The sequence below is a fragment of the Nicotiana tabacum genome, chromosome 18 (genome assembly GCF_000715075.1).
Source record: "Nicotiana tabacum cultivar K326 chromosome 18, ASM71507v2, whole genome shotgun sequence".
Classification (NCBI taxonomy): domain Eukaryota; kingdom Viridiplantae; phylum Streptophyta; class Magnoliopsida; order Solanales; family Solanaceae; genus Nicotiana; species Nicotiana tabacum.
The window spans coordinates 11,205,429-11,231,187 of record NC_134097.1 but is presented as its reverse complement, the minus strand read 5'-3'; the positions used below and the strand labels follow the sequence as shown (position 1 = coordinate 11,231,187).

At 35.4% G+C, this 25,759-nt stretch overlaps 3 protein-coding genes across 3 annotated transcripts; 2 read left to right on the top strand and 1 right to left on the bottom strand.

Annotated features, from left to right (window-relative positions):
- Window positions 1-1,523: 1,523 nt before the first annotated feature.
- On the top strand, window positions 1,524-8,237 carry LOC107804766 (DNA replication licensing factor MCM5). The gene is made up of 18 exons (XM_016628696.2): window positions 1,524-1,918; window positions 3,147-3,290; window positions 3,395-3,574; window positions 3,659-3,757; window positions 3,856-3,992; window positions 4,098-4,203; window positions 4,610-4,744; window positions 4,818-4,895; window positions 5,071-5,175; window positions 5,275-5,366; window positions 5,444-5,576; window positions 5,674-5,769; window positions 6,202-6,293; window positions 6,385-6,475; window positions 6,898-7,007; window positions 7,228-7,357; window positions 7,448-7,549; window positions 7,743-8,237. The coding sequence occupies exons 1-18, from the start codon at window positions 1,616-1,618 to the stop codon at window positions 7,824-7,826; spliced, it is 2,217 nt and encodes a 738-aa protein (XP_016484182.2). The 5' UTR covers window positions 1,524-1,615; the 3' UTR covers window positions 7,827-8,237.
- A 757-nt stretch (window positions 8,238-8,994) lies between these two features.
- LOC107804765 (uncharacterized) lies at window positions 8,995-14,230 on the top strand. The gene is made up of 9 exons (XM_016628695.2): window positions 8,995-9,212; window positions 9,320-9,377; window positions 10,034-10,142; window positions 10,284-10,407; window positions 10,997-11,048; window positions 11,134-11,280; window positions 11,375-11,486; window positions 12,154-12,280; window positions 13,361-14,230. Exons 1-9 carry the CDS (start codon window positions 9,058-9,060, stop codon window positions 13,818-13,820), a joined length of 1,344 nt encoding a protein of 447 aa, XP_016484181.1. The 5' UTR covers window positions 8,995-9,057; the 3' UTR covers window positions 13,821-14,230.
- Window positions 14,231-17,387: 3,157 nt separating this feature from the next.
- LOC107804769 (ATPase 9, plasma membrane-type) lies at window positions 17,388-23,502 on the bottom strand. The gene is made up of 15 exons (XM_016628700.2): window positions 23,301-23,502; window positions 22,569-22,688; window positions 22,376-22,474; window positions 22,145-22,282; window positions 21,310-21,624; window positions 20,873-21,199; window positions 20,653-20,772; window positions 20,438-20,560; window positions 20,253-20,357; window positions 19,849-20,158; window positions 19,248-19,762; window positions 18,991-19,164; window positions 18,607-18,789; window positions 18,336-18,514; window positions 17,388-17,722 (listed from the first exon to the last, which is right to left on the bottom strand). Exons 1-15 carry the CDS (start codon window positions 23,349-23,351, stop codon window positions 17,626-17,628), a joined length of 2,856 nt encoding a protein of 951 aa, XP_016484186.1. The 5' UTR covers window positions 23,352-23,502; the 3' UTR covers window positions 17,388-17,625.
- Window positions 23,503-25,759: the final 2,257 nt, after the last annotated feature.

Here is a 25,759-nt window from a genome sequence, read left to right as displayed (position 1 = left end):
ATTTATGGAATTTTCAATTCTATAACTCGCGCGGGAACATGTCAAATCAATTCAGAATAATCTCAAATTTTGCATGTAAGTACCAAATGATATAATAGAGCTACTCTAACTCTCGGAATCATAATCCGAACCCGACATGAACAAAGTCAATTTACGGTCAAACTTAGGAATTCTTTAAACCTTTAAATTTATAGTTTTCGACAAATGGCGTTAAATCAAGCTAGGGACTTCTGAATTCGATTCCGGGCATATGCCCAAGTCCCAAATAACGATACGGACTAATCAGGACCGTCAAAATACTGATCCGGGTATATTTACACAAAACGTTGACCGAAGTCAACTCAATGAGTTTGTAAGACAGAATTTCACATTTTCTTTAGTTTTTCACATTAAATTTTTTCAGAAAAGAGATATGGAGTGCACGCAAAATCGAGGAAGGCTAAACGGAGCTATTTAAGGTCTCGGAATACAGAAATAAAGGTTAAAATTAAAAATGACATATCGGGTCATCACATTTATACATACAAATGGATAAAAAAGCAAATTATCCATCCATATTATCCACTAAAAATAGGTTGGATAATGAACTTTTTAAAAATGAATCAAATATGTATAAAATCTATATTATCCATTTAGAAAATAAATACTCAACGGATAACCAATGTGTTACATTTGCAAATACTCAAATCGGGAGTCCCTTAAATTTGGAAGACTAGAAATTTCCCCAAAAGTGATCACATTCAAGAAGTCATGAATAACACAAGTATTCATATTATCCATCGATTAACCTATTTTCTATCCATGTTAAATATAGATGGGTCAAATAGTTTATTCGTTTTTGCATACCTATTTTCGACCCACACATATCCGCCCCGTCCCGCCCGTTTGTCAACCCTTACATACACTTAATGCAGGTAATACAAAAAATAAATAGAGATAGATTTGATAATGCATTTTTAGTGATTATCTATTTATACTTTCAGAGAAATTTAAGTTACATTTAGAAAATATTTCATCAGTAAGAGAATGTAGAACTTAAATATATATACGTAGCGCGCATAATATTAAAATAATAATCATAAAAATTAGCGGTAGATACAGTAACAAAATTTATAAAAGAACTATTGTATTTTTAGTTTTATTGAACTCATATCAATTCATAATAAAATATAAAATAATCTAAATAATAAGTAATATCATCTAGGGTAAAATAAATATTATATATAATTTTTTTAAAAAGTATTACATACAATGCGAATTGGAAATGTCAACGGGCAAAATAAATATTACGTAAGTTAGGAGGGGGAAGAATGTATATTGTATAAAAAAAAAAAAGTTGGGAGGCGGAGATGATTTTCACTCATTCAATGTGTATTGTTCACTATTTTTCTTTATGACTCGCAAGTTTTATATATTTGAACAGGAGCCCCCTCTTTACACGCACGCACTACTCACGTGCATATTTTCCCGCCAAGTGGTTCCCGCCAAAATCATACTCCCTCTAAAACCCTCCGCAAAGTCAGAAGCTGAAGCCACAAAGAGAGAGAGATCTGAAACTGAAAGTGAGTTAAACAGAGAGAGAAAGAGAGAAGAACTTTTAGAGAGAGAAAGAGAGATGTCAGGCTGGGACGAAGGAGCAGTATACTACAGCGACCAAGCTCAGTTTCCACACGGCGGCGGCGGAGCAACCGGAGATAATGAAAATGGAGTGGCGAGCCGCCACGTCATCCTCCGGAAATTCAAGGAGTTCATACGAAACTTCCCCGACAAAACTCAGCCGAATGTATTCCCTTACAGAGAAGCACTTCTCGCGAACCAAAATTACCTAATTATTAACCTTTCAGACCTCCTTTCGTACGAGCGGGACCAAACCCTACCCGAACTCCTCCGCCAGAACCCTGCCGATTACCTTCCTCTGGTATGAAACCAATTTAATTACATTTCTCTGCGTTTTTAGCCGTATGTGGATGTGAATTTGTGGCTGATGCACTTGTAGTTATACTCTGCCCACCAAGGGTTAGGCAAATAGAAATAAATCACCTAGCATTTTTTGGTAGTTAGTTATAATTCAATAAATGACTGATAAAGGATCCATGGATATTTAGTTTTTTTGTTTGTTTGTTTGTAATTACATTTGGATTTGTTGAAATGTATGATTATGTTGTACTATGACCCTTTGACAAGGGTGGATGTACAAAGGTAATAGTAGCTTTGGAGATCCTAGATACGTGTTAAGAAATCTACAAAAGATACACAAATATTAAATATGCACTAATTACATTTCTCTGCGTTGTTAGCCATATGTGGCATATGTTGATGTGAATTTGTGATTGATGGACTATAGAGCTTAATAGAGAATTGAACTTGTAGTTATTTATCATCAATGGTTGACGCATAAAGGATCCACTTGATATTAATTTAATCCAATTAGAATGCTTGATTCTTTGTAGTTGTATAGGGAGTAGCAATTGTTTATTAAAAACACAAGGCTCTGCTTAGTTGTAACATGTTTTTTTTTCTTGAAATTATATCCGGATTTGCTGGAATGAATGATTACGATGGATTATGATTGCGTTGATTAGGGAAAACGATACGGTTGATGCAAATTATGGTTCATGTTATTGTAGTTTGTGTATATAGCTTTCTGCACTTGAGGTTTATATAGTTAGAGTTATGTTTGGTGAGGCAAATGAGTGAATGATGGTTTTTGTACTGATGTATGCTATAGCCTCATTTACTCCATGCTTACCAAATGGGTTGAGTTTCTAGACAAATTTGAATTTTCATAAAGGTAAATGTATATGCATTTTACAGGATGTCCCTGTAGTTGCATTTTTGGGTTACGGAATAGTTGTAGAAGGGGGCATATACTATTCAACCTCAACTAGTTTGGGATTGAGGCATAGTTTTTGTGTGTATGTTGTTACAACTGAAGGTAGTGGCTGTGTCCTTTATTCACTGTTGAACTAAAACGCTTTTTGTAAGTGAAAAGTACACTTAAGATCAGTGTGTTTTAGATAGTGCATCATTGTCTTCAATTGCATGAAATACTGTAGTTTCTTTAATGTGGAAGCTTTTAAGAACCTACTACTGAATAACATTTGGTTTTCTTGTGTCCTCTACTGGATGGTCTCGGGGTTATCTAGTTTGAAACTGCAGCAGCTGAAGTTCTGGCTAGTTTGAGATCGAGGGTAGCTGGTGAGAGTGGAGAAATGGAGGAGCCAGAGATTGGTGAAGTACAAATACTCTTAAGGTCAGAGCAGGATCCAATGTCAATGCGTTCCCTTGGGGTTAGTTTTCTGTTTGAACTTTTTCATTTTCTTTATTATCTTAAGTTTTGCTCTAATTGATCTACTTATCCCCCTATTTTTATAATCCTATTTGTCTTGTTTAGGCACAATATATATCAAAGCTGGTCAAGGTATCTGGGATCGTTATTGCTGCATCAAGGACCAAGGCAAAAGCAACTTATGTAACCTTGCTATGTAAGAACTGCAAAAATGTGAAGATCGTTCCATGTCGCCCAGGGCTTGGAGGAGCTATTGTACCACGTTCTTGTGATCATGTTCCTCAGGTTTGATGGAATAAAATAATAATTTGAAACTCTTTATTTGAGGTTGTAATTTGGATGACATTCTAATGGTAGGATTTTTTCCAGGTGGGGGAAGACCCATGTCCTATTGATCCATGGGTAGTGGTTCCAGATAAAAGTAAGTATGTTGACCAGCAGACGCTCAAATTGCAGGAAAACCCTGAGGTGAGGGAACATTTAGTTCCAGAATAGAAGCTTGACTGCTGGCTTTCTTTATAATCATACTCTCATTTCATTTGTGTTTTCTGTTGGGGTAATTGTAGGATGTCCCTACGGGAGAGCTTCCAAGAAATATGCTTCTGTCTATAGATCGCCATCTTGTTCAAACAATAGTGCCTGGTACAAGGCTGACTATAATGGGGATCTACAGTGTTTTTCAGGCTTCAAATTCATCAACATCGTAAGAGTCTACCAAGTGATAAATGAACTTTAATTGTTTTTGTAGTGTTGTCACTTTGTTATCTTCTTTTAACTTCCGGGATCTATGTTCTGAACTGGGATGCAGTCACAAAGGAGCTGTTGCTGTTAGGCAGCCTTATATTAGAGTTGTTGGAATGGAAGAAACGAATGAGGCCAATTCTCGAGGGTCAGCCAACTTCACAGTAGATGAGGTAATTTCTAAATTATCAATAGAATGTGCTAATTGAGAGATTTGAACTACAGCTAGCAACATGCTTTCAAGTGAGTGGACTGCATACAGATAATTGTCTCCACCTACATATCTCCACAAGTCGCAGTAGAAAAACATGCAAAGAAGCATGAACATAGAGTGGAGAAAGGATGGGGAAGATTAAGTAATGTCGGTCAAGCTATGGACTGGGGGGAGGGTTTACCTCTTTGTAGCAGATCAAGTACTTAATGAATATGCCTTGCAGTTAGAGGATATAACAGTTTGCTAATAGTACGCCGATGACGTTCCTGTACTGTTTGGACAGCATTAGTTTCCAATTTGGTCATTGTTTTACTCTGTTTGGATTTTCCTGTATGTATCAGTTCTCATGGCCTTCCTTTTTGCAGAAAGAAGAATTTCAGAAATTTGCATCCGATAAGGATGCTTATGAAAAGATATGCTCAAAGATTGCTCCCTCAATATTTGGGCATGTTGATGTAAAGAAAGCTGTAGCATGCCTTTTATTTGGAGGGTCAAGGAAGGTATGTCATTTTGCCTTCAATGTTAAATGCTCTTTGTTTATTTATTGGTTTATTTCTAACTCTATTTGTGCAGTTCTTGCCCGATGGTGTAAGATTAAGAGGTGATATCAATGTATTACTCTTGGGGGATCCCTCAACTGCTAAATCACAGGTCAGTTTTACTTCACTGAATACAATGGTGGCAGTTTGCTGTTAATATTGAAATTTCATCTTCATGAGGGAGCCATTTAAGTTGGCATTTGGTTCAAAAGTTTTCTTTTGTTACTCATCCTAGTTTTTATTTCCAATGCAAATGAGAGTCTGAATTATTTATTTTTACCTGTTAGTTTCTAAAATTTGTGGAAAAGACGGCCCCAGTAGCCGTATACACTTCTGGCAAAGGATCTTCAGCTGCTGGTCTCACAGCTTCTGTCATCAGGGATAATAGCTCTGTAAGTTTCCATATTTTCCCTAGTCTAGAAGCCATTTCAGATAAATGTGTCATTTTCAATATATCTTGAAATGATGAGTTTCTTTATGAAACAATTCAGCGTGAATTTTACCTAGAAGGAGGAGCCATGGTCTTGGCAGATGGAGGAGTTGTCTGTATAGATGAGTTTGACAAAATGAGGGCAGAAGATAGGTAGATTTTAGTTAGAACATCATACTCTTGTCTACTCTATCATGAGCTCTTCTAAAGAGCTTCTTACTGGTGCCTAGGGTTGCTATTCATGAAGCTATGGAGCAGCAAACAATTTCCATTGCTAAGGCAGGAATAACAACAGTCCTTAATTCAAGAACCTCCGTGCTTGCAGCGGCTAATCCTCCATCTGGACGCTATGATGATCTCAAGGTCAATATAATTCCTTTCAATTGTTTTAATGTTTTTACAATTTTCTGCAGCTTGTGTTGGCAATAGAACAGGAGTTGATGTGCTGTTTGCATTGCAGACTGCACAAGATAACATTGACTTGCAGACAACAATTCTTTCAAGATTCGATTTGATATTCATTGTGAAAGACATTAGGATGTTCAGTCAGGACAAGGTAAGAAAAAATTCTCTTTCCCAAGTCTGGGTGAAATGAAAATTTGTGTGGGTACAGACTTCATTTTAATATAGCTACTAGGCATCTAGGTAGTATGCTTAGTATGCTGGGCATGAATACACGAATAAATGGGTAGTCAGGACAAGGTAAGAGAAAGATTCTCTCCCAAGTCTGTGGGTGAAATGAAAATTTGTATGGTAGACTTCATTTTAATCTAGCTACTAGGCATCTAGATAGTATGCTTAGTATGCTGGGCATGAATACGCAAATAAATGGGTAATTAATTTTCAAAATATCCTTGTGAGCTCAATTGTAGTACCCTTGTACTATCTTCTTGCGTCTACTTGATGCTAGCAATGAAATTTCTATGTCATCTAAAGATGATATATATTTCTTTGTGCTTCCACTTACTGAGTATTTTTTTCACTACAGAGTATTGCTAGCCATATCATCAAGGTCCATGCATCGGCTGAGGCATCTAGGGATGACACTAGAACTTCTAAGGAGTATAATTGGTTGAAGAGGTTGGTTTCTAACCTGGCTTTAAGTTAAGCACTACACTATTGTTGTAATTTTCAAGGTCTGGATGTTGAAGCAATTGAGTTCCTCGTGCAGGTATATACAATATTGTCGGACCAATTGCCATCCACGACTATCACCCGCTGCAGCCTCAATGTTACAAGAGAGTTATGTCAAAATTAGGCAGGTAATTACATCATTGGGCTCCTGATGCTCAGTCTGCTGGATCACCAACCTATTTATTGAAAAAGTGCTTATGGGATGTATCAAGAAATTTCAAATACTGAAACTGAAATTAGAAGTGGGTACTTTTTGGTTTATTTTGTTCAAGTACGCAGTTCTGGTGGATTGCTCTCAAGTGGGGAAGTTTGCTAACTTTCTAGTCATTTATATGCTCCATACCTCTAATAAAAGGTTTAAGTTGTTTTAGGATGATAACAGAAAAGTATACCTCTTGCAAATGGCCGTCTGAAAAACTTGGGATTCACTAGGGGAGTTGTTCAAAACTTAGATTTCCCGTTTCTGCAACATTTTACCAAAACCTTTCTTGACTGTGAAAATGTTGTACATCATCTCACTGATATTTGCTTCTTCTGTTATCTGCTGCAGCAAATGAGGCGGCAATCAAATGATAATGGGGAGGCAGCAGCAATACCAATTACTGTGCGGCAACTAGAGGCTATAGTGAGGTTGAGTGAAGCTCTTGCAAGAATGAGACTGTAAGTAACCACGATTATAAGTAGTTTCTTTGTCTCTTGCATAGGATCAAGCTTCAGGGACTTGAATCATCCTGCTATTAACTATGCAATTTAAGACTGTTTAGGAAACCTCCTTTTTTCCATGTGTTTCTTTTCACTGTTTTCTTTGTCCTTTTATAAGATTCGCCTATATAAACAGTTCTTTGATCAATAATCTGCCTCTTTCTTATCATGATTTTAGCGCCCAAATTGCAAATGAGAATCACGTCACGGAAGCAATTAGGCTCTTCCAAAATTCCACAATGGATGCAGCACGATCTGGAATCAATCAACATATAAATCTTACTCCTGAGATGGCACATGAGATAAAGGTTTGACTCTTGGGCAATCAATACTCATATTCCAGTTATATGTCCTTCTAGTCACTGTTTTGATGAAGTTACTTTTTTCTCGATGAATAGCAAGCGGAAGCCCAAATTAAGAGAAGAATGGGTATTGGTAGCCATATATCAGAGAGACGGCTAATTGATGAACTGACCAGGATGGGCATGAATGAATCAATTGTAAGAGTCCTTCCACTGCTTCACTTATATACCATTTAGTCATCAATATTCACCTAGTTTCTCCATTTATTTGTATTTCTGGTGCTATCTGATTGACTTTCTTTGATAGTAAACCAGTAGAAGCCTCCTAAATTATACCAGAACAATATTCCTAGGCCACCTTGTATTGATGCAAGTGCTAAAAAATTGTCAGGTAAGGAGAGCGCTGATAATTATGCATCAAAGGGATGAAGTGGAGTACAAACGAGAACGGAGAATCATAGTCCGAAAAGCCTAATGATGTGCTCTACTTGGCCTTCTAAAGCACTTTCAGCAAGTTCACATCACAAGGACACTATCTCCAGTCAACTGGTCATCAAATCACATGTAATTTGATGATTTTAATGCTTTCAGCAAATCAAGCAGAAATATTTAATTTTCGGAATTAGTGTTGTGATAACACCTCTGCATTAGTCTACTGATAACTGCAGTGTCCAAGGTAGGAATGCACGTCCACTCGTGTCAAATGGTTTGAGTTACTTTGAGCCATCTAATGTAATTTATCCGTGTGACTCCAGAATGCTTAAGAATTCTGCACTTTCTGCAATTTCAACAGAATTTAGAAGTGGATATTTATGTAATTTGGTTATCTTGTAAACTCTAAACCTAAGAGTCAAATGTTTAGTACCAAATTTGCTCTTCGCTTCAACATTTTGTATCGTGGTATCAAGATTACCTTCTTTTCTGTAATTTGGAAGTCGGAGCTCAACAGTTCACAATGTAAAACACAACGTGAAAAGATAAGAGAATTATGGTTACATTTCACCTACTGTTTGAATATTTGGTAACTTGCTATGGACTCTTATATGGATACAGATGATTCAAAGCAAAGTTATCATTTCACATTCAAAGAGATCTTCACAGTACAAAATGAAATCATAAAGTTTAATTTCATCCTTAATCCAAAAAGAGTTCTTAATTCAGATGGATTTGGAAAGCATATCCAAAAATGATTCAGGTCAATTAAAAAATCCATAGATTATCAGATGGACAAACAATCTTTGGTGTTAAGGTGTGAGTTTTTTTATAGCAATTGTCATAGAATTTAATAAGAAAAAAGAACTTTTGAAATTTGTGATCCTAAAAGTTTAATGAATAAAAGCTTTGTGGGATCAATAACATTTGTGTTATTATAAAACCTTTTATAATAGATAAAATAAAAGGTTTGAAATTAAATTATTTCCAAAAGATAGAAATGTATTTTTTTTTTTGAGTGGACTAGTAAATATAGTATGTCATATAAACAATTTTCAACTTAAGGCGTATGACAAAAGAAAAGGTGTGTAAAAAGAATATCTATACAAGTTGAGGGGATATATCAAAATCTTTAGAAACTTCAAGGAGCTTAAATGAATTATCCGTTTTTATAACCCGATATGCTGAAACACAAATTCGGGTTAACGGGTTTTCTTAAACCTTAGAAACCTGCAACCAGACACTATTACCAATACCTCTACTAGAGGTTAACAATGGTGCTTATAATCCAAAACCCAGCTGTATTTTCAATGAAATTATCAGCAAGTTTTGGCCTTTTACATTCTTCTCCCAAAATTGTGTCTTCTTCTTCTTCTTCTTCCCTTTTCTCTGTCCGTTGCTATTCTGCTGTTTCACAAAGGCCCCTCCGGTTAGTTAGTAAGCCAATGGGGAGAGTGTACATTACACTGTCTTTTTAATTTTTTTTTCTTTTTTTTTTCTCTTCTCAATTGGGTTTTGTTTGGATTTTATATTCAGATATGCAGTTCTTGGTGCTGGATTTGCCGGGCTGTCTGTTGCTTGGCATTTGTTGCAGGTATTATGCAGTATGTGTTACACTTTCTTAGCTGAGTTCACAATAGTTAATCCTGTTCATAAAGTCAGATTTTACAATGGGTTTAAGTTATTTATAATTGAGGTTATATGTTAGCTAATTACACGCTACTGTCTATAATAAGTGTGTTGCTAACCTGGGAAATAAGGTAAGCACCATGTAAAAAATATTTACAGTGTATTTATATATTCCCTTCGTTCCAATGTGCTTGACAATATTTTCTTATCAGTCCGTTCCAAAAAGATTGATACATTTATGTATTTGAAAACAATTATTTTTAAACTTCCCATTTTAAGAAACTTTTATAGCCACAAGTTTAAGACCACAAGTTTTAAAAGTCTTTGTGTCGAGTCAAACTATACCAAACAAATTGGAATGGATGGAGTATATTTAGATCCTTTTACAATTGTTTTCTTCTTTTAGCAAATTCATTTTATCTGAGTCTATAGTGTTAAATAATACAAGTAAATTGCAACAACAAGTTAAAGTACCCTAGCTGTCTACCAAATCTTTGAGCTTGTATAACTTAAATCCGTTGACAACTTATTTTATCTATGAGTCATAATGCTAAGTTACTTGCTCCTTTTTAGTTCAATTGTCATAGGCTTACAGCTGCATCTTTTATTTATGTTTTGCAGCAAAGTTCTGAGGAATTGAATTTACGTATAGATATATATGATGAAGTTGGTGTTGGTGGAGGTGCATCTGGAATGTCTGGTGGACTCCTTCATCCCTACTCTCCCAAAGGTTGTTGTGAACGCTTTTACTAGTTGGGTTCAGAGTTCTTCCTTCAAATTAATTCCTTACACTGTCTCTCAACATTTGCTTAAAGATTTAGAATTTATTTTTACTGTTATTCCTTTTTGAGATTTAACTCAAAATTTGCAGTTAAGCTTCTGTGGCGGGGAGAAGAATGCTGGAAAGAAAGTTTAAAGCTTCTAAATATTGCTGAAGATGCTCGATCAAATCCAGAAACTGTAGCAAAAGAAGGTGGCTTTATAGTCAGGAGAAGGTTAGCAGTGTAAAGCATGTTATATATAAGCTGCTAAGAAGATGTCTTGATATATGCTTTTGGGTATAATGGAAATGAGTTCGAATTTTAAAAAATGTAAAAAAAAAAAAGGTGATACATTTTTCTTTGATTTTAAGCGTTTTAGTTTAAATCACTGACCGAAAGAAAAGTAAGTCCAAATAATTTTACTTCCAACAAGAAAAGTAAAGAAGGGGGGAAGATATTCACTGTTGCATCCTGTTTTTAACTTGCTTTCCTTGTGAATCCAATTTGTCTTTAGCATCACATTAAGCATATTCCATTAACAAATCCCTCGTTGGTGTAGTTTGTACTTAGTATTATCTGCCAATTTACTATGTACTCATGATTGAACTGAAGCAGTTTAGCTGAGCGTATAAGTGAACCTTTTCTTTCTTTAAATATTTTCACTACCATTAGTTGGAAAACTGATATGTACACTTTAGTCGACCCAATGCCCTAGACTCAAGATCTTTTATTCCTTCATTGAGCTTCTATTTTCTTTGTATTATACGGAAGAGGTGTATCCATCTTTTTAGTGTCTAAGCAAATTGGTTTGAATGATTAACAGTGGAATCGTGAGACCAGCACTCTCTGTGAAGAAAATGGACATGATGAATGATGTGAGTACATCAAATTATTACATGGAATAAGAAACTTATATGTAATTTCATGATTATGGGAATGTGTCTTCTTGTCCTTGAGTAGAATGCTCAAAACTGCATTGCCAGCTGCAGAATAAAGTCAATTCACAAGGATGCTGCACAGAAGCTGGTACCTGGTTTGTGTGTGCCCCTGGACTTGGCGTTCCATATGCGTGAAGCTGTGAATGTTCATCCTCAGAATTATCTTGAGGTCTGGAGGGAGAAGTCCTAATAACTATAGAACTCTGAACTAGTCCCTATTCCTTTATTTCGTTAAGGTGTTTTTACTGTTGATTATCTCTCAGGCTCTCTACTTAGCATGCAGAACTTTTGTGGAATCCAAGTGCAGTTCAGGCATTTCATGTAAAGAGTTATATCTGCACAAGAAATCAGTTCATAATCTTCAAGAATTAGCAGGTATTTTATTGAATCACCTTAGCTTCCTTGGATTCCAACTGTAGCTTTGTATCACCAGAAAAAATGTAGTCAAGAAGTGGTTTCTCATATACAAGTGAAGTAGCAAAACAAACATTTCTCCTTTCATTTGTTTTTTCTTTTCTTAAAAAGAAAAATCTTGTTGATAATAAATTCAAGAGCTTGCAACCTCCACTCTCTAGGTGAACTGTTTACTTGCTTCATACAACAGAATGAGGGTAAAATTAATTCAATTTCTTCTCTTTTGTCCAAAGTGAAGGGGTTAATAAGCTAACTGGGACGATTGCATTATCATCCGCTTTTCCTAAACAAATAAGGGAATTAACTTTGCTGCTTCTCTTTGTACTCCTCAAAGGTACTGTTAAGACTTAGACTTCTAACGGTGAATACCTTTATTTTGTGAAGAGTCTAGACTAGGTCGGAGTTGGATTTTTTTACCTATTATAGGTTTCTTTGGGCAGAATGTGCTAGTGTTTAAAGCAAACCGATCAATTATTTAGGCGATTTTCTATTTTTTGGCGGTCCTGTCTAATTCTAGTGATTAGCATGTTCTTTTCAGGTGAATATGACAGCAGACTGATCAATGACTTTAGGTGATTTTATTGTTTCATGATCTTGTCAATTTTAGTGATTTGCATATTCTTTTCAGGTGAATATGATGCAGTCATCGTATGTCTAGGTGCTAGAGCAGCTTTTCTTCCTGAGTTCTCTGGAAGGCTTCCTTTGAGGACATGTAGAGGTGTTATTGCTCACTTGCAGCTCCCTGATCACATCAGGTACATGTGTGTAATTCCCATATCAAGCAGAATTTCCTTTTTCTATTTCCTTTCAAATATGCCAAACCCCAACCACATGCCTCTTCCTCTCTCCCCCACCCCCAGGGCCAAACAGTGCCCCCCCCCCCAGATGATTCAAACCCCCTAATCTCATAGATTGAAGGTGGAAGGTTCTTTCCACTATGCCAACCCACTCTTGTCTCAAGAAGATGAGTTCAAACCTTGAGAACTGGGGTGTCTTGATATCTTTATAGTTTATACATCTCTTACATGGATATATCTACAGTGTCCATCAGATATCTCCATTTTCTTGATATCCTCATTTTTATCCATACTTTATTTGCTAAATATTATAAAGAAAATATGACATTGAATGACTTTTGTAATTTTCCCATATATCATGAATATATTCTTTAGCAATGAAGTGACATTTTTATGGGGAATACTGAAATATCCTATCTTTAAATACGTCGATGTATTTACATTAGTCTTTCTTGATTGTACATCAGACTTTGATGACAATAAGTCTCTCATGATTGTGATAGGCTAATTGTAATTACTTTCCCGTTTTCATACCTTGCATTTCATTCCATAGAGCAAGGCGTGTCAAATGAGCTGTTTACACGGGTTTTTCAAAAGCATGGTCACAATTTAGACAATTACCCCAAAAGGTAATCCACAGCTAAAAACTGCCAATGGGTGAAAAACTGCTATTTCGGACCTGTGGGAAATTACTGGGCTTCTTGTTGTTGTTGCTTCATGAAGCTATTCCAGCTCCTTGTGTCCCTTTATTCTTCTTTCTGGATAACAGAATATCTGTATACAGTAATATTTATTTGAGAAGATTGAGTTTAGTTGGTTCTGATTTCTAGCATGAGGGATTTGTTGCCTAGTTCAATTTTCAACCTACCCTCCTCTTCCCCCCCCCCAACAAAAAAAAAAAACCTTTTTTGATGTGTCCTCTGCTATTTTCTTCTATGTCGAGTATCTAAGGCACAAAGTTATTGGTTGAAATTATTTTAACATTCATTGCTTCCAACATGCAACTTATTAGAAGTTTTTCTGAATGATAAACTTCAGAGAGGAGTATCCAGAGCACAGTCCTTCCATTCTTTCAGATGCATGGCTTGCTATTCAGGGACCTCGAACGTTGTACTTGGGGTCAACGTGGGAATGGAAATCGAGGAATTATTCCAGACATGTCCCAGAAGAAGAAGCTTCTAAAGCTCTTGAAGAGTTACTGCCAAAGGCATCTGCTGTATATCCAGCAATAAAAGATTGGACCGTAACAGGAGCATGTGCAGGGCTAAGGGCAATGCCACCACTCACTGCAGAAGGATCACCTCCACTCTTGGGTTGTATAGATGAATTCATTGGTTGTCGGAGCAAGTGTAAGTACTGGTTATTTACAGGCCTTGGTTCCAGGGGTTTGTTCTACCATGCTTGGCTTGGAAAACTAATGGCAAAGGCTGTTCTTTCATGTAATGAAGACTTGATCCCTTCTGAACTAACTTCATGGAAACATAGAGTGAAGCAGTAGGAGAAGAGAACGTCAAATGTCCTCATTATTTTTCTTATAATAATATTGGACCAGAATGGGCTTAAATGGAGCGACATGGACAATGATGATTCATATAGCCGACCCCAAACCTGCTTGGGATTGAGCGTTGTAGTAGTTCTTAATGGAGCGATATGGATAGTGAGAAATCATATAATTGACCAGAAACTTACTTGAATTGAGGCGTAGTAGTTGCTGTTGTGGCTAGCGGTCTCTCCAACAACTTCACTTCCTTTCTAGTGGGAAATGATAGTCTTGCTCTATTATTGTAACAACAAATTTTTTAATGTAAATGTATATTAATGTAATGGTAGGTTGTTGGGTTGCTAAAAGAATAGAGAAAACTAATTACTTTATGTTTTGTATGGTGCAAAAGCATATCTGGTTTTGTTTCTGGTTGTGTAATCTTATTAGTCACATCTAATTTGCTTGGAATTGAGGCGCAGTCATTATTGTATTGTGCAAAAGCACAAAAGATGTAACTAAAGTTCAGAACTTTTAACAATGATGTAGTGTAGTAGTTTTTATGTGTTAAGTCAGAAGGCTTTTTAGCAAGTAAAACAGAAGTTTTTTATTTTTATTTTTATTTTTATTTTTGAAGATCAGCAGTACATTCCTACTATTAATAAGGCACAGTTTAAGGAGCTTCGGGTCAACATGGCTAATGACAGAAAAAATCAGGATCTTAGTTAAAATGCCAATTATATGCTGACTTTGTAACCTGGGCCTATAGGGTATTTATGTAACTAGCAATATACAGTTCCTTCATTAAGCTTTTGGGTTTTTGATATATGTGCCTAGCTTTCTAAAATTGAAAGCCTTTTGAATTCTATCCTTAGCCTTTTTGAATTTGTATTTTCTCCGCTTTAACTTTGATTTAATTTATTTCTTAGAGAAAAGAAGGTGGACAATTATTTTAAGGTTAATTGAGTTTACTTGGTTTGACTAAATCAATAAAATATTTGAGCTTAATTTTTATTCTCTTCGAAAATTTCTTGTGCAAAGTGGAGAATAACACTAAGACTTTATTTTCTTTTGCTATTAGAATTGATCCTATTTGAAAATCTACACTAATTATTTGGTACTTTAGAATGTCATAAGAAATTTCTAACATACAACACAAAAAGAAGCAAAGAACTTTACAAATATTTCAGGAATGGTTTAGATTGTATTGCCAATAATAGGTAGCTCACCTTATGCTTATGTGATGTATTTCTCATATTTTAAGTATGTTAGTGGAGTATCCTTTCTTACAAATCATGAGTTAACAAAATTACTTTTTGAAGAGCAGGCTGTAAAATGACGAACAAAATAATATATCATCGCTTATGAATGGTTGTTGAGAAGATTAAGTTGAAGTGAATAAAAGAACGAACTACTATTTTTTCTTTCTTTCATAGAGTATCAAGTATTTTGGAAATAGCAAGAAATGCCATGTGTATCATATTTGTAAACTTTATCTTAAATGAAATAATTCGCATCTTTGACAAGTTATGATTGTGTATATTTTTCTCTAATGCAACAACAACAACAGTATAATCCCACTAGTGGAGTTTACGCAGACCTTACCCCTACCCTGAGGTAGAGAGGCTATTTCCGATAGACCCTCGGCTCCATCCCTCCAAGAACTCTTCACCCTGCTCTTGGGATGACTCGAACTCATAACCTCTTGGTTGAAAGTGGATGGTGCTTACCACTAGAGCAACTCACTCTTGTCAAGTTATGATTAGTAAACTTTATCTTAAATGAAATAATTCGCTTCTTTGACAAGTTATGATTGTGTATATTTTTCTCTAATACACGACATCTTTATACATTAGTTATTCGGGAGCACCCATAGCTTTGACTGTAGTGGGAAGCCCTTGTGAAAAAAAATTAATTAGTGCATTATAAAAATAATATTATTTCTACGGAAGGACCAAATAATATTTTTATTAGTGTACTTATAAATTCAGGTATGACCTTACATTTAAATGTAAGTTGTGGTTGTTACTATTGTGTTGTTGAAATATGTTATTTACTATTCTTTGTATATGTAGCAGAAATGAGAAACTTAATATGAAATTGGTAAGAAGAATCACATAATCTGGACTGTGAAAATATTTTTGTTCTATCAATTTAAAATCTCAATTTTCCATCTTAAATAACTTGATTTAACAAGAATTCCACAATGTGGAGTGCAATTGAAATTCTTGGTTATCTTATTTTTTTTTATTTCTCAGCAAATACGTAGAATTGGTAAGTAAAAAAGAATCTACAAAATTACTAAAATGAAGTTCATCCAAATTAAATTAAAGATTTATGTTGAATTTGGGCCTACAACTTCATATGCACTCAATATGATCATATTAAAATGGAAGTAGTATTCACTATTATTTGGGGTTACTTAAAAGGGCGATATTAATTGAGATAATTAATAAGGAAACACATGTAATTGAAGTTGTTTATATGCCACGAAAACCACATACTCCTCCGGTCTACTTTAATTTAATTTTTGTTTGTTTTCATATATTATGGAATTCACCTTTTAGCATTAATTAACAATATGACCATATTAACCTTAATTTACTCATTGAAAATATAACAAATACTCCTAGGCTTTTTATTCCAAGGCCAACTTAAAATAAATAAATTAATCCTTTCTTGATATCTGAAAAATCAAATATTGTGGACTATAAAAAAAGATTAAAAAATTAATTAAAGGGAGCATGAGGAAGTATTAATTAGTGTGCCAAACTTTACATTTTCACAGAACAATGTAAATTAGTTCAAGTTTTGGATTGGGCCGGTGCTAAGCAAGGGCTAACTGCCACTAGTTAGTCATATAAGAGAGAATGTTTTGATCTATATTACATGTCAACTATGAGTTCTTCACCCTTAATAAAGTTTGATAATAACCAGGAATAATAGAATTTAAACATAAGTTTGTGAATTGAAAAAAAAAATGGATGTCTTTGTTTTCTTAGAAAGCCTTGGAACCAAAATTAATTGCTTTTATTAACAACTTGCTTCAAATAATTTGGGATCCAGATAGAGTTGATTGGTTAATTAATCTTTTCTTTTTGTGCAAGTGAGGCCATAAATTGCAGGCTTCTTTAATTTTCTTTACAAGATTTATTTATAATATTCTTCATCTTTATTTTATTCTACTTTAAAAAAAAAGGAAATTCTTTCCTCCCCCCTTCTCTTTGCTGTATTTCCTTGTTCTTTTAGTTGAAAAAAGCAAGCAAAATTATGCATGACAACATGCACATTGAAGCTATAAATAGTATTATTATAAGTAGGTTATTTCTATATTAGTATTCACAATAACCTTACAAACTACATTATTACATTATCATTTTCAATCCTACTACTTATACCTAACCACATGTTTTTTCATTGCTTTTCTTGTCAATCTACTCCCTTTATCTCCATCACCTCTCATTAATTGGTTTGCAGCCACACACACACACAAAAAAAAGCAACATTGCTATAGAGGAACTCCATTTGCAACAAAAAGTAATTCAAAAAATTGTGGAGACAGAGATTTGTTCTAAGCAAATAAAATAACATACAACATATAGATAGGATAAATTACTATACAAAATAACTACTAGTTACAATTTTTTTCTTTTATTTTCTATTTTTTTCTATAGATAACTGTTAATACTCAAGATTTTTTTTTAAATGAACAGCTATCCCTTTGTTGTTCAACAAAACAATATCCTCATCCAACATAATGCCAGCTGAAAAATGTCCATCCTTATATGGGAAAAAAAGAAAGTTGATTTGATTTGCAGCTTCTTTAGACAGTATAGTGTTGTTGGATGGTTTCAATATCTAGTCCCTTTAGCTTGACCACTGATTCAACATGTCCCTTTAGAGTGTGTAGCTCTCTCAACCTGCAATAACATAGTTCTTGTAAGTATAGGTTTGTGTCACTCAAAACAATTTATCATAGTAATTTCACATCAATAGGTCCTTGGAGCAGCGGTCAAGTTGTGTTCGTGTGACCTATAGGTCAGGGGTTCGAGCCGTGGAATCAGTCATTGTTGCTTGCATTAGGCTGCCTACATCACACCCTATTGGGGTGCGGCCCTTACTTGGACCCTTCGTGAATGTGGGATACTTTGTGCACGGGGCTGTCCTTGGAGCAACAGTCAAGTTGTCTCCGTGTGACCTATAGCTCAGGAGTTCGACCCGTGAAATCAGCCACTGATGCTTGCATTAGGCTGCTTACATCACACCCTCTTGGGGTGCGACCCTTCCCTGGACCCTGTGTGCATGTGAGATACTTTGTGCACCGGGCTGTCCTTGGAGCAACAGTTAAATTGTCTCCGTGTGACCTATAGGTCAGGGGTTCGAGCCGTGGAATCAGCCACTGATGCTTGCATTAGGCTGCCTACATCACACTCTCTTGGGGTGCGGCCCTTCCCTGGACCCTGCATGAATGCAAGATGTTTTGTGCACCTGACTGCCCTTTTTAATTTAGCATCTATGATATTGTTCATATACCTTGCAACTTCAGCACGACGTTTAGCCTGCTCGGCAATCTCGGACAATTCCCTGTAGTTCTTGTCATTGAATAGGCCAGTGTTTTCTGGTGTCTGGAGACCGTGAAGTGTACGTTGAGCTAAAGCCCATTGTGCTTCCCTTTCACCCCTTCCATAGTCCTTCTTGGTTGTGAAGGCAGTCTAATATATTCAAGAAATGATATTACTAATTAGTCAAGAATAGAATTCAATGGAAATGTTCATGTTATGTCAATTTTTGTTGCTTCTTTTACCTTGTTCTGGATCATTGAATCCCATGCCCTTCCACTCAAAGCGAAACGGATGATGAATTTAAGAATATCAAGAGGGATATAGGTAATAATAGTGTAGATCCAGATAACTGCTGCCCATCCCCAACCAACTCCCTTGATCCTGGCAAATTCCCAGTTTGCATATACAGCGAGCACGGTAGCAACCTGGAAAAAATAGGAGAAAATTATGAATTTCAGGTAGCCACATATTGAAAACCAACAACAACAAACCCAGTGTAATCCCATAATGTGGAGTCGGGGGGTGTACGCAGACCTTCCCCTACCTTCGAGAAGGTAGAGAGGCTGTTTCCGATAGAACAACACATTAAAAACCAAGTCAAGTAATTCATTTTTCAAGATCCTTACCAATTGGGCGGCAAAGAAGGCAGCAACAAGCATAAGGCCAGGGCGTTCGACGAATGACCAGCTTCTTGATCTGGTCACAAAGATGAGAGCTTGACTAATAATGCTCACTTGAAGGTATAGTGCAGCTGTAAGCTCAGTTGGAGAGTTTCTGATTGATCTAACATGGAAGTTTTCCTGCACATATATGATAAAATTTGTTAGTTTATTTCATGTTATGTTTTCAATTTTTGTTTAAGTTTAGGGGGAGAATAACATACAGAGAAGAAATCAGTGTCAGCTGCAAGGTAGAAGAACACAACAGTCATGATCGCTTGGTAGGTCCCGAGTACAACACCAGTGGCAAAGATTTCTTTGAGTTTCCACGAATCGGGCAATGGAGATGGTTTCACCCTGTCCTTAGAGATGGTCATGATAGTTCCATCATTGAGTATGGCAATGATAAGGACCATGAATGGCGAGAAGTCGAACTTCCAGATAAGGGCAATGAGCATGAATCCCATAACGACACGGATTGTGATGGAAACTGCATAGATGGTGTAGTTCTTCATCCTCTGGAAGATGGCTCTGCTTGTCAACACAGCACTCACGATAACACTAAGACCTGGTTCAGTCAAGACGATATCAGATGCACTCCTGGCAGCGTCTGTTGCATCATCGACAGCAATACCAATGTCTGCCTTCTTTAGTGCTGGTGCATCGTTCACTCCATCTCCTGTCATACCGCAGATATGGTTTCTTTCTTGGAGCTTCTTCACAATCTCATATTTATGCTCTACACAAAATCAAACCTTTTTATGTTAGTTCTTTTGCCTAAACTTTTCTATATTGTAGTTCAATGATAGTACTACTAATATTTACCTGGGAAGACTCCGGCAAAACCATCTGCCTTTTCAATGAGCTCATCGACAGGAATTGAAGCAATGGCTGCATCTTTGTGCTCTCCAAGAAGAGCTGAAGAAGGATACATGTTGGTTCCCATGCCAAGCCTACGGGCAGTTTCCTTACCGATGGCGAGCTGGTCACCAGTGATCATCTTAACATTAACACCAAGATCAAGAGCTTTGCGGATTGTTTCAGCACTGTCATGCCTTGGAGGATCAAAAAGGGGCAGAAGGCCAACGAATTCCCAAGGTGAACCATCGCTTTCCTTGCTCTTTTCTGGTACAGTCTGCATAAATATCATGTATTCATGCTTAGTTAACGACAATCAATAATATGATGCACTTATCCAAACAGAGTTATCTAACAGTATGTTAGTTTACCTGTCTTGCCACAGCCAAGGAACGAAGACCACGGTTGGCATAGCTGTCGATGATATCTAAGGACTTCTTCCTGATATCTCCTTTGAGCTCACAAAGTTCAATAATCTGGCAAAGGGTAACGGCAGATGAGATGCCGAACACAGGAAATACATGAAGTGAAGGCAAATATAGAAACACTATCGTACTTGCTCAGGAGCTCCTTTGCTAGCCCTGTGCCAGTTTCCTTTGTCATCAATATATGTAATTGCTGTGCGCTTTTCAACCGGATTGAAAGGTAAGAAATGAACCTCTTGGATGCCTGATCTTGCCTGCAAAGTTCCAAGAAGCATATAATGCCATTTTACAATTTCTTGGAATAGTGAAAAAACTACTAATATCACCTCATGATAAAATATATTACCTCCTTGGGATCACCCAACATGTTAACGATGCAAGCATCGATAGCATCTTGGTTTTCAACCCTGGAAGCCCTAGCAGCAAGTAACATAACGGTATCCTTGTCCGCATCTTTAGGGAAAACCTACAACCACCAAACATTGATAACGTTTTCGCCTTCATATTTCCTCAAATATAACTATAATAATCACGAAAAAAGGTACAACGTTGTCCTGATTACCAACCTCAATCAAATTTTTGTCAACGGTGAGCTTGTTGAGGGTGAGAGTACCGGTCTTGTCACTGCAAAGGACATCCATACCGGCCATTTCCTCAATTGCAGTCATTCTCTTTGTAATGGCACCTTGTTGTGCAAGCCTATGAGATCCAATAGCCATTGTCACAGACAAGACTGTTGGCATGGCAATTGGGATACCTCCGATAAGCAACACAAGCAAGTTGTCAATTCCATCTCTATATTTGCGCCTTTGGATTGGGTACATAACCACTATCTCAATCACCATTCCCACAGCAATAGAGCAGATACAGAAGTTTCCGATTGCAGTCAATACCTGATCATCGCAATCCAGCCAAAGTTCAGAATCCCAAATCACAATCGTTTTTTCAAGAATTAAGTGAATCTTTAACTTCAGACCACAAATCATTAGTTATTTTCTTTTACCTTTTGGAAATGACCAACTTGGTTTGTGCTATCTACAAGATGAGCAGCCTTTCCAAAGAAGGTGTGAACACCAGTAGCGATGACTACTGCCTCGATTTCTCCTTGCTTGACAGTGGAACCAGAGAAAACCTCAGCACCAGGGAACTTTGTCACTGGTAAGGACTCACCAGTGAGTGCAGCCTGATCAATCTTGAGGGGATCACCCTCAAGAAGACGAGCATCGGCTGGGACAATATCTCCCAACTTGATACTAATAAGATCACCTGGAACCAAGATTGAGGCATCCTCCTCTGACCATTTTCCATCTCTCAGAATCTGAATTAAGTCACAAATTTTTTCAAAGATTATGATCAATATCATCATAGCACATTAAGAAATCGATAGAGGACCAAAGGCGGAGCCAGAATCTAACTCTATAGGTTCAATCTTTAAGATTCTTAGCATTGAATCTATTATATTTCTAAAATTATGGGTTCAGACCTACTATATATAGCAATTTTAGTGAATTTTTACACATAAATTTATACTCCAAACTGAAAGTATTGGATTCAGATGAACACGGTGTTAATATGTTGTATCCGTCTCTGTAGAGGACTAAACTAGAGGCGGAAGCAATATAGGTTCAATGGCTTCAACTGAACCATCATATTTCACACGGATCATAGATATATACGTGAAAATCATTAAAATTTTAACAAATATTAAATCTTGAAGCCATTATTGCAAAAGTCCACTGAGTTCAGCGATGAAAACATAAAGATTGAACTCATTAAGTCTGAATCTTACCGCTTCTGACCTCTCACTAAAGCATGTATGATAATGAATTATGGGATACCTTAGTTTTGGGAGCAAGATTAGCCATAAGGGAAGCTGCAGCATTTCCTGCATTATTTTCTTCAATAAAACTGATAGTAGAGTTGATTATGAGCAATACAGTGATACCAACGAAATCTGGCCAATCCGGTGGCTTGCCCTGCATTTTTTTGAAGATTTCTCCATTACTAATTATGCACTAATTAACCTTATTAATATAAAAAATAACTGTATAAGTTAATATTGTAATTACTCCTCCATTGGCCAAAACAATGGCCATAATAGCAGCTGATTCCATAACCCATGAGAGAGGATTCCACATAAACCCCAAGAATTTGAGAAGCTTGTTCTCCTACAATTAGAAAAAAACATAAATTATTAATGCTAATATTCAAGATTTAATTAAAATAGAATATGAAGATTATTAATGAACAAAAAAAGACTACCTTTTTCTCTTCAAGTTTGTTGGGGCCAAATATTTGGATCCTTTTTTGGCCCTCTTCAGATGATAATCCTTCTTTGCTACATTTTAGCTGCTGAAACACTTCCTCCACCGGAATGTTTTCCTGCACATTCATTCAATATATCATTTTCAACTGCTTAATTAAAAATAACTAACCTGTTATCACATATTAAAATTACACTAATAATATAAAAAATATTTGCATTGTCATTATAAGTGTCTGCGACGTATAATATAGGGTCTACGTGACATGCCCCTAATGCATGGTGTTCGCTACGAATAATATATGGTCTACGTGACATGCCCCCGATGCATGGTGTCCGCGACATATAATATATGGTCTACGTGACATGCCTCTTAATGCATGGTGTCCGCGACGTATAATATATGGTCTACGTGACATGCCCCTAATGCATGATGTACTCTTTCCAAAGGTAAGTGCTTGTGCATGTATAATATGTGGTCTCCATGACATGCATCTTATTAGAGCCAGTTTAACTAAACTTATTGCTTTCGACTCGAACTATGTATATATTTATGCAACAAAAAAAATAGAATATATACATATACGATCAAATTCATTTTAAACTCATTAACTCTAGAAACTGAATTAGCTTGTGCCCCTAATGCGAGGTATATGTAGTAAAAAAATTCAAGAAAATGAAAAATATACAAGGGGAAAAAAGAGATAAGGAGAATTAGAGATGTAACTTACAAGGTCAACTTGCTCATTTTTTATATCTTCTAATGATAAATTAGACGTCATGATGATAATTTAATAAGAGGAACCAAGAGAAGGAAAATTAATATTTTTTTCAACACATGAGAAAAAACAAGAAAGACTAAAAAAGCTTTCTTGTTAAAAAAAATAAATGGAGAGAGACTTATTTGCAGAATTGCTCTGTCTCTCTCCTTATTTTTTTGTTGTTTATTTTACTTTTTCACTTTTCTTGGAATCTCCAAATACACAAAAACGTCGGTTTCTATCTCCCTCTTTCAATCCCCTTAAATATTTATAAGGCTCGGGTGTTGAAAGAGAGAGAATTATTAATGTTTGCTTATTTGAAACCTCTACCATTCATTTATATACAACCATATAATTTTGGTCTATGGTTACCTTTGAAAATGTCTACAAAAAAGGAGATACCATTCAATAAATCTTTGAATGTCTGAATTCCTTTTTTCCCTTAAAAGTTGGATCACCTCACAACAATTTCTTATTTTGCTCTTTTTTTGTACTATTTTCTTGGAAAAAATTTGACTCAATTTATTCCACTACAAATAACTACTATACTATTTTATATTTTATTTTTGGTCTCTAATTGATATTACCTAGAAGAAAGGGAAAATACTTGTTTTAATTTGGATTTAATTCATATACAACAATAATGTAAAGAACTTTTCACACTATCAATGATTTTAATATGTTGTAACAGGTAATTTATCGTATTTTTCAGGTCACTAATTTTACTTATTATATATAGATTATTATCTATAATTATCATTTAGATGACATGATAGGGTAAAAGAATCTTTTACACTATCGGTATATAACAATATCTTGAAGTCCCTGCGCGCTTATCGTTATATCTTTTCCATTTGTACTTTGAAAAGTAGGAAAACTTCTTTCAAATCCCTTTGTATTACAATACTATAAATTGTAACTATAAAGTATTTAAAGTAACAATGAAATAAAATATAGGAGTATTACAATATTAACATACAACTAAACAAGAGAAATGTATACCTTCAACGGCTCTAAAAAATAATAGTCGATAAATTGCACTCCTTTCGTTTTAATTTGTTTGAACCTTTTCAGAGTTAGAGGGCCAAATGACTTTTTTTTGTCAATTCAGACATAGATTTTTTTAGGTATTTTGAAATAACATTTACACATTTAGAAAATACATAAAAAGTACTACAAGTTAAAAATGAAATAATGTCTGAGTCCTAAAATACAATTCGTTACTATATATATATATATATATATATATATATATATATACACACACACACACACACACACACACATTCTGTCTAGCAAATGCAATTAGTTTCAGCTGACCGGTCAATTTTGTATTTTGCCATTAAACAACAGTGTGGAAATGACACCAAGTAGTCACTTTTAAGCATGTTGTTTAAAATATATCCACAGTTTATAGTATATTTAAAGATTAACCAATTTCTCTCAAACTTCAGGACACAACGTCCTAGAGTTTAAACCTAAAAGTTCAAACTTCAGGATCTCGTGTCCTAAAGTTCGAAAATTGTATCCAAAAGTTCAAATCTTATGTCCTAAATTTTAAATTAGTAGTTCAGAAATTCAAGACACTTAGTCCTGAATTTTTAGATTAACAACTCAAAAAGGATTCTTAGTCTTGGATGAATTGACTAATCTTTAAATACATTATAAATTGTGGATATATTATAATAGCGGGCTTTAAAGGGGCTATTGCTGCACTTCGTATAACAACAACCTTATCATTGGATCGTGGGCCTTTATTGGTTAGCGTACTTCACAGTGGAAATGACACCATGTAGCCACTTTTAGGCATGCTCTTTAAAATATACCCACAATTTACAATGTATTTAAAGATTAGCCAATTTTGCTCAAACTTCAGGATACTGCGTCCTAGAGTTTAAATCTCAAAATTCAAACTTCAGGACATCGTATCCTAAAATTTGAAAATTATGTCCTGAATTTAGAATCTTATGTCCTAAATTTTAAATTAATAGTTCAGAAATTCAGGACATTTAGTCCTGAATTTTAAATTAGCAGCTCAAAAATTCAGGACACTAAGTGCTGAATTTTCAAATTCAGGATTCTTAGTGGGCGTTTGGACATAAGAATTGTAAAATTTTAAAATAGGGAAAAAAAATTTAAAGTGAAAATGGTATTTGAAATTTAGAATTGTGTTTGGATATGAATATAATTTTGGGTTGTTTTTGAAGTTTTGTGAGTCATTTGAGTGAAAATTTTAAAAAATAATTTTTTGGAGTTTTTTAAATTTTCAAAAATTTTCAAAATGCGTCTTCAAGTGAAAATTGAAAATTTTATGAACAAATGCTGATTTCGGAAAAAAGTGAAAAATTTCTTATGTCCAAACGGGCTCTTAGTTCTAAAGTTTGGGTGAATTGACTAATCTTTAAATATATTATAAATTATGAATATCT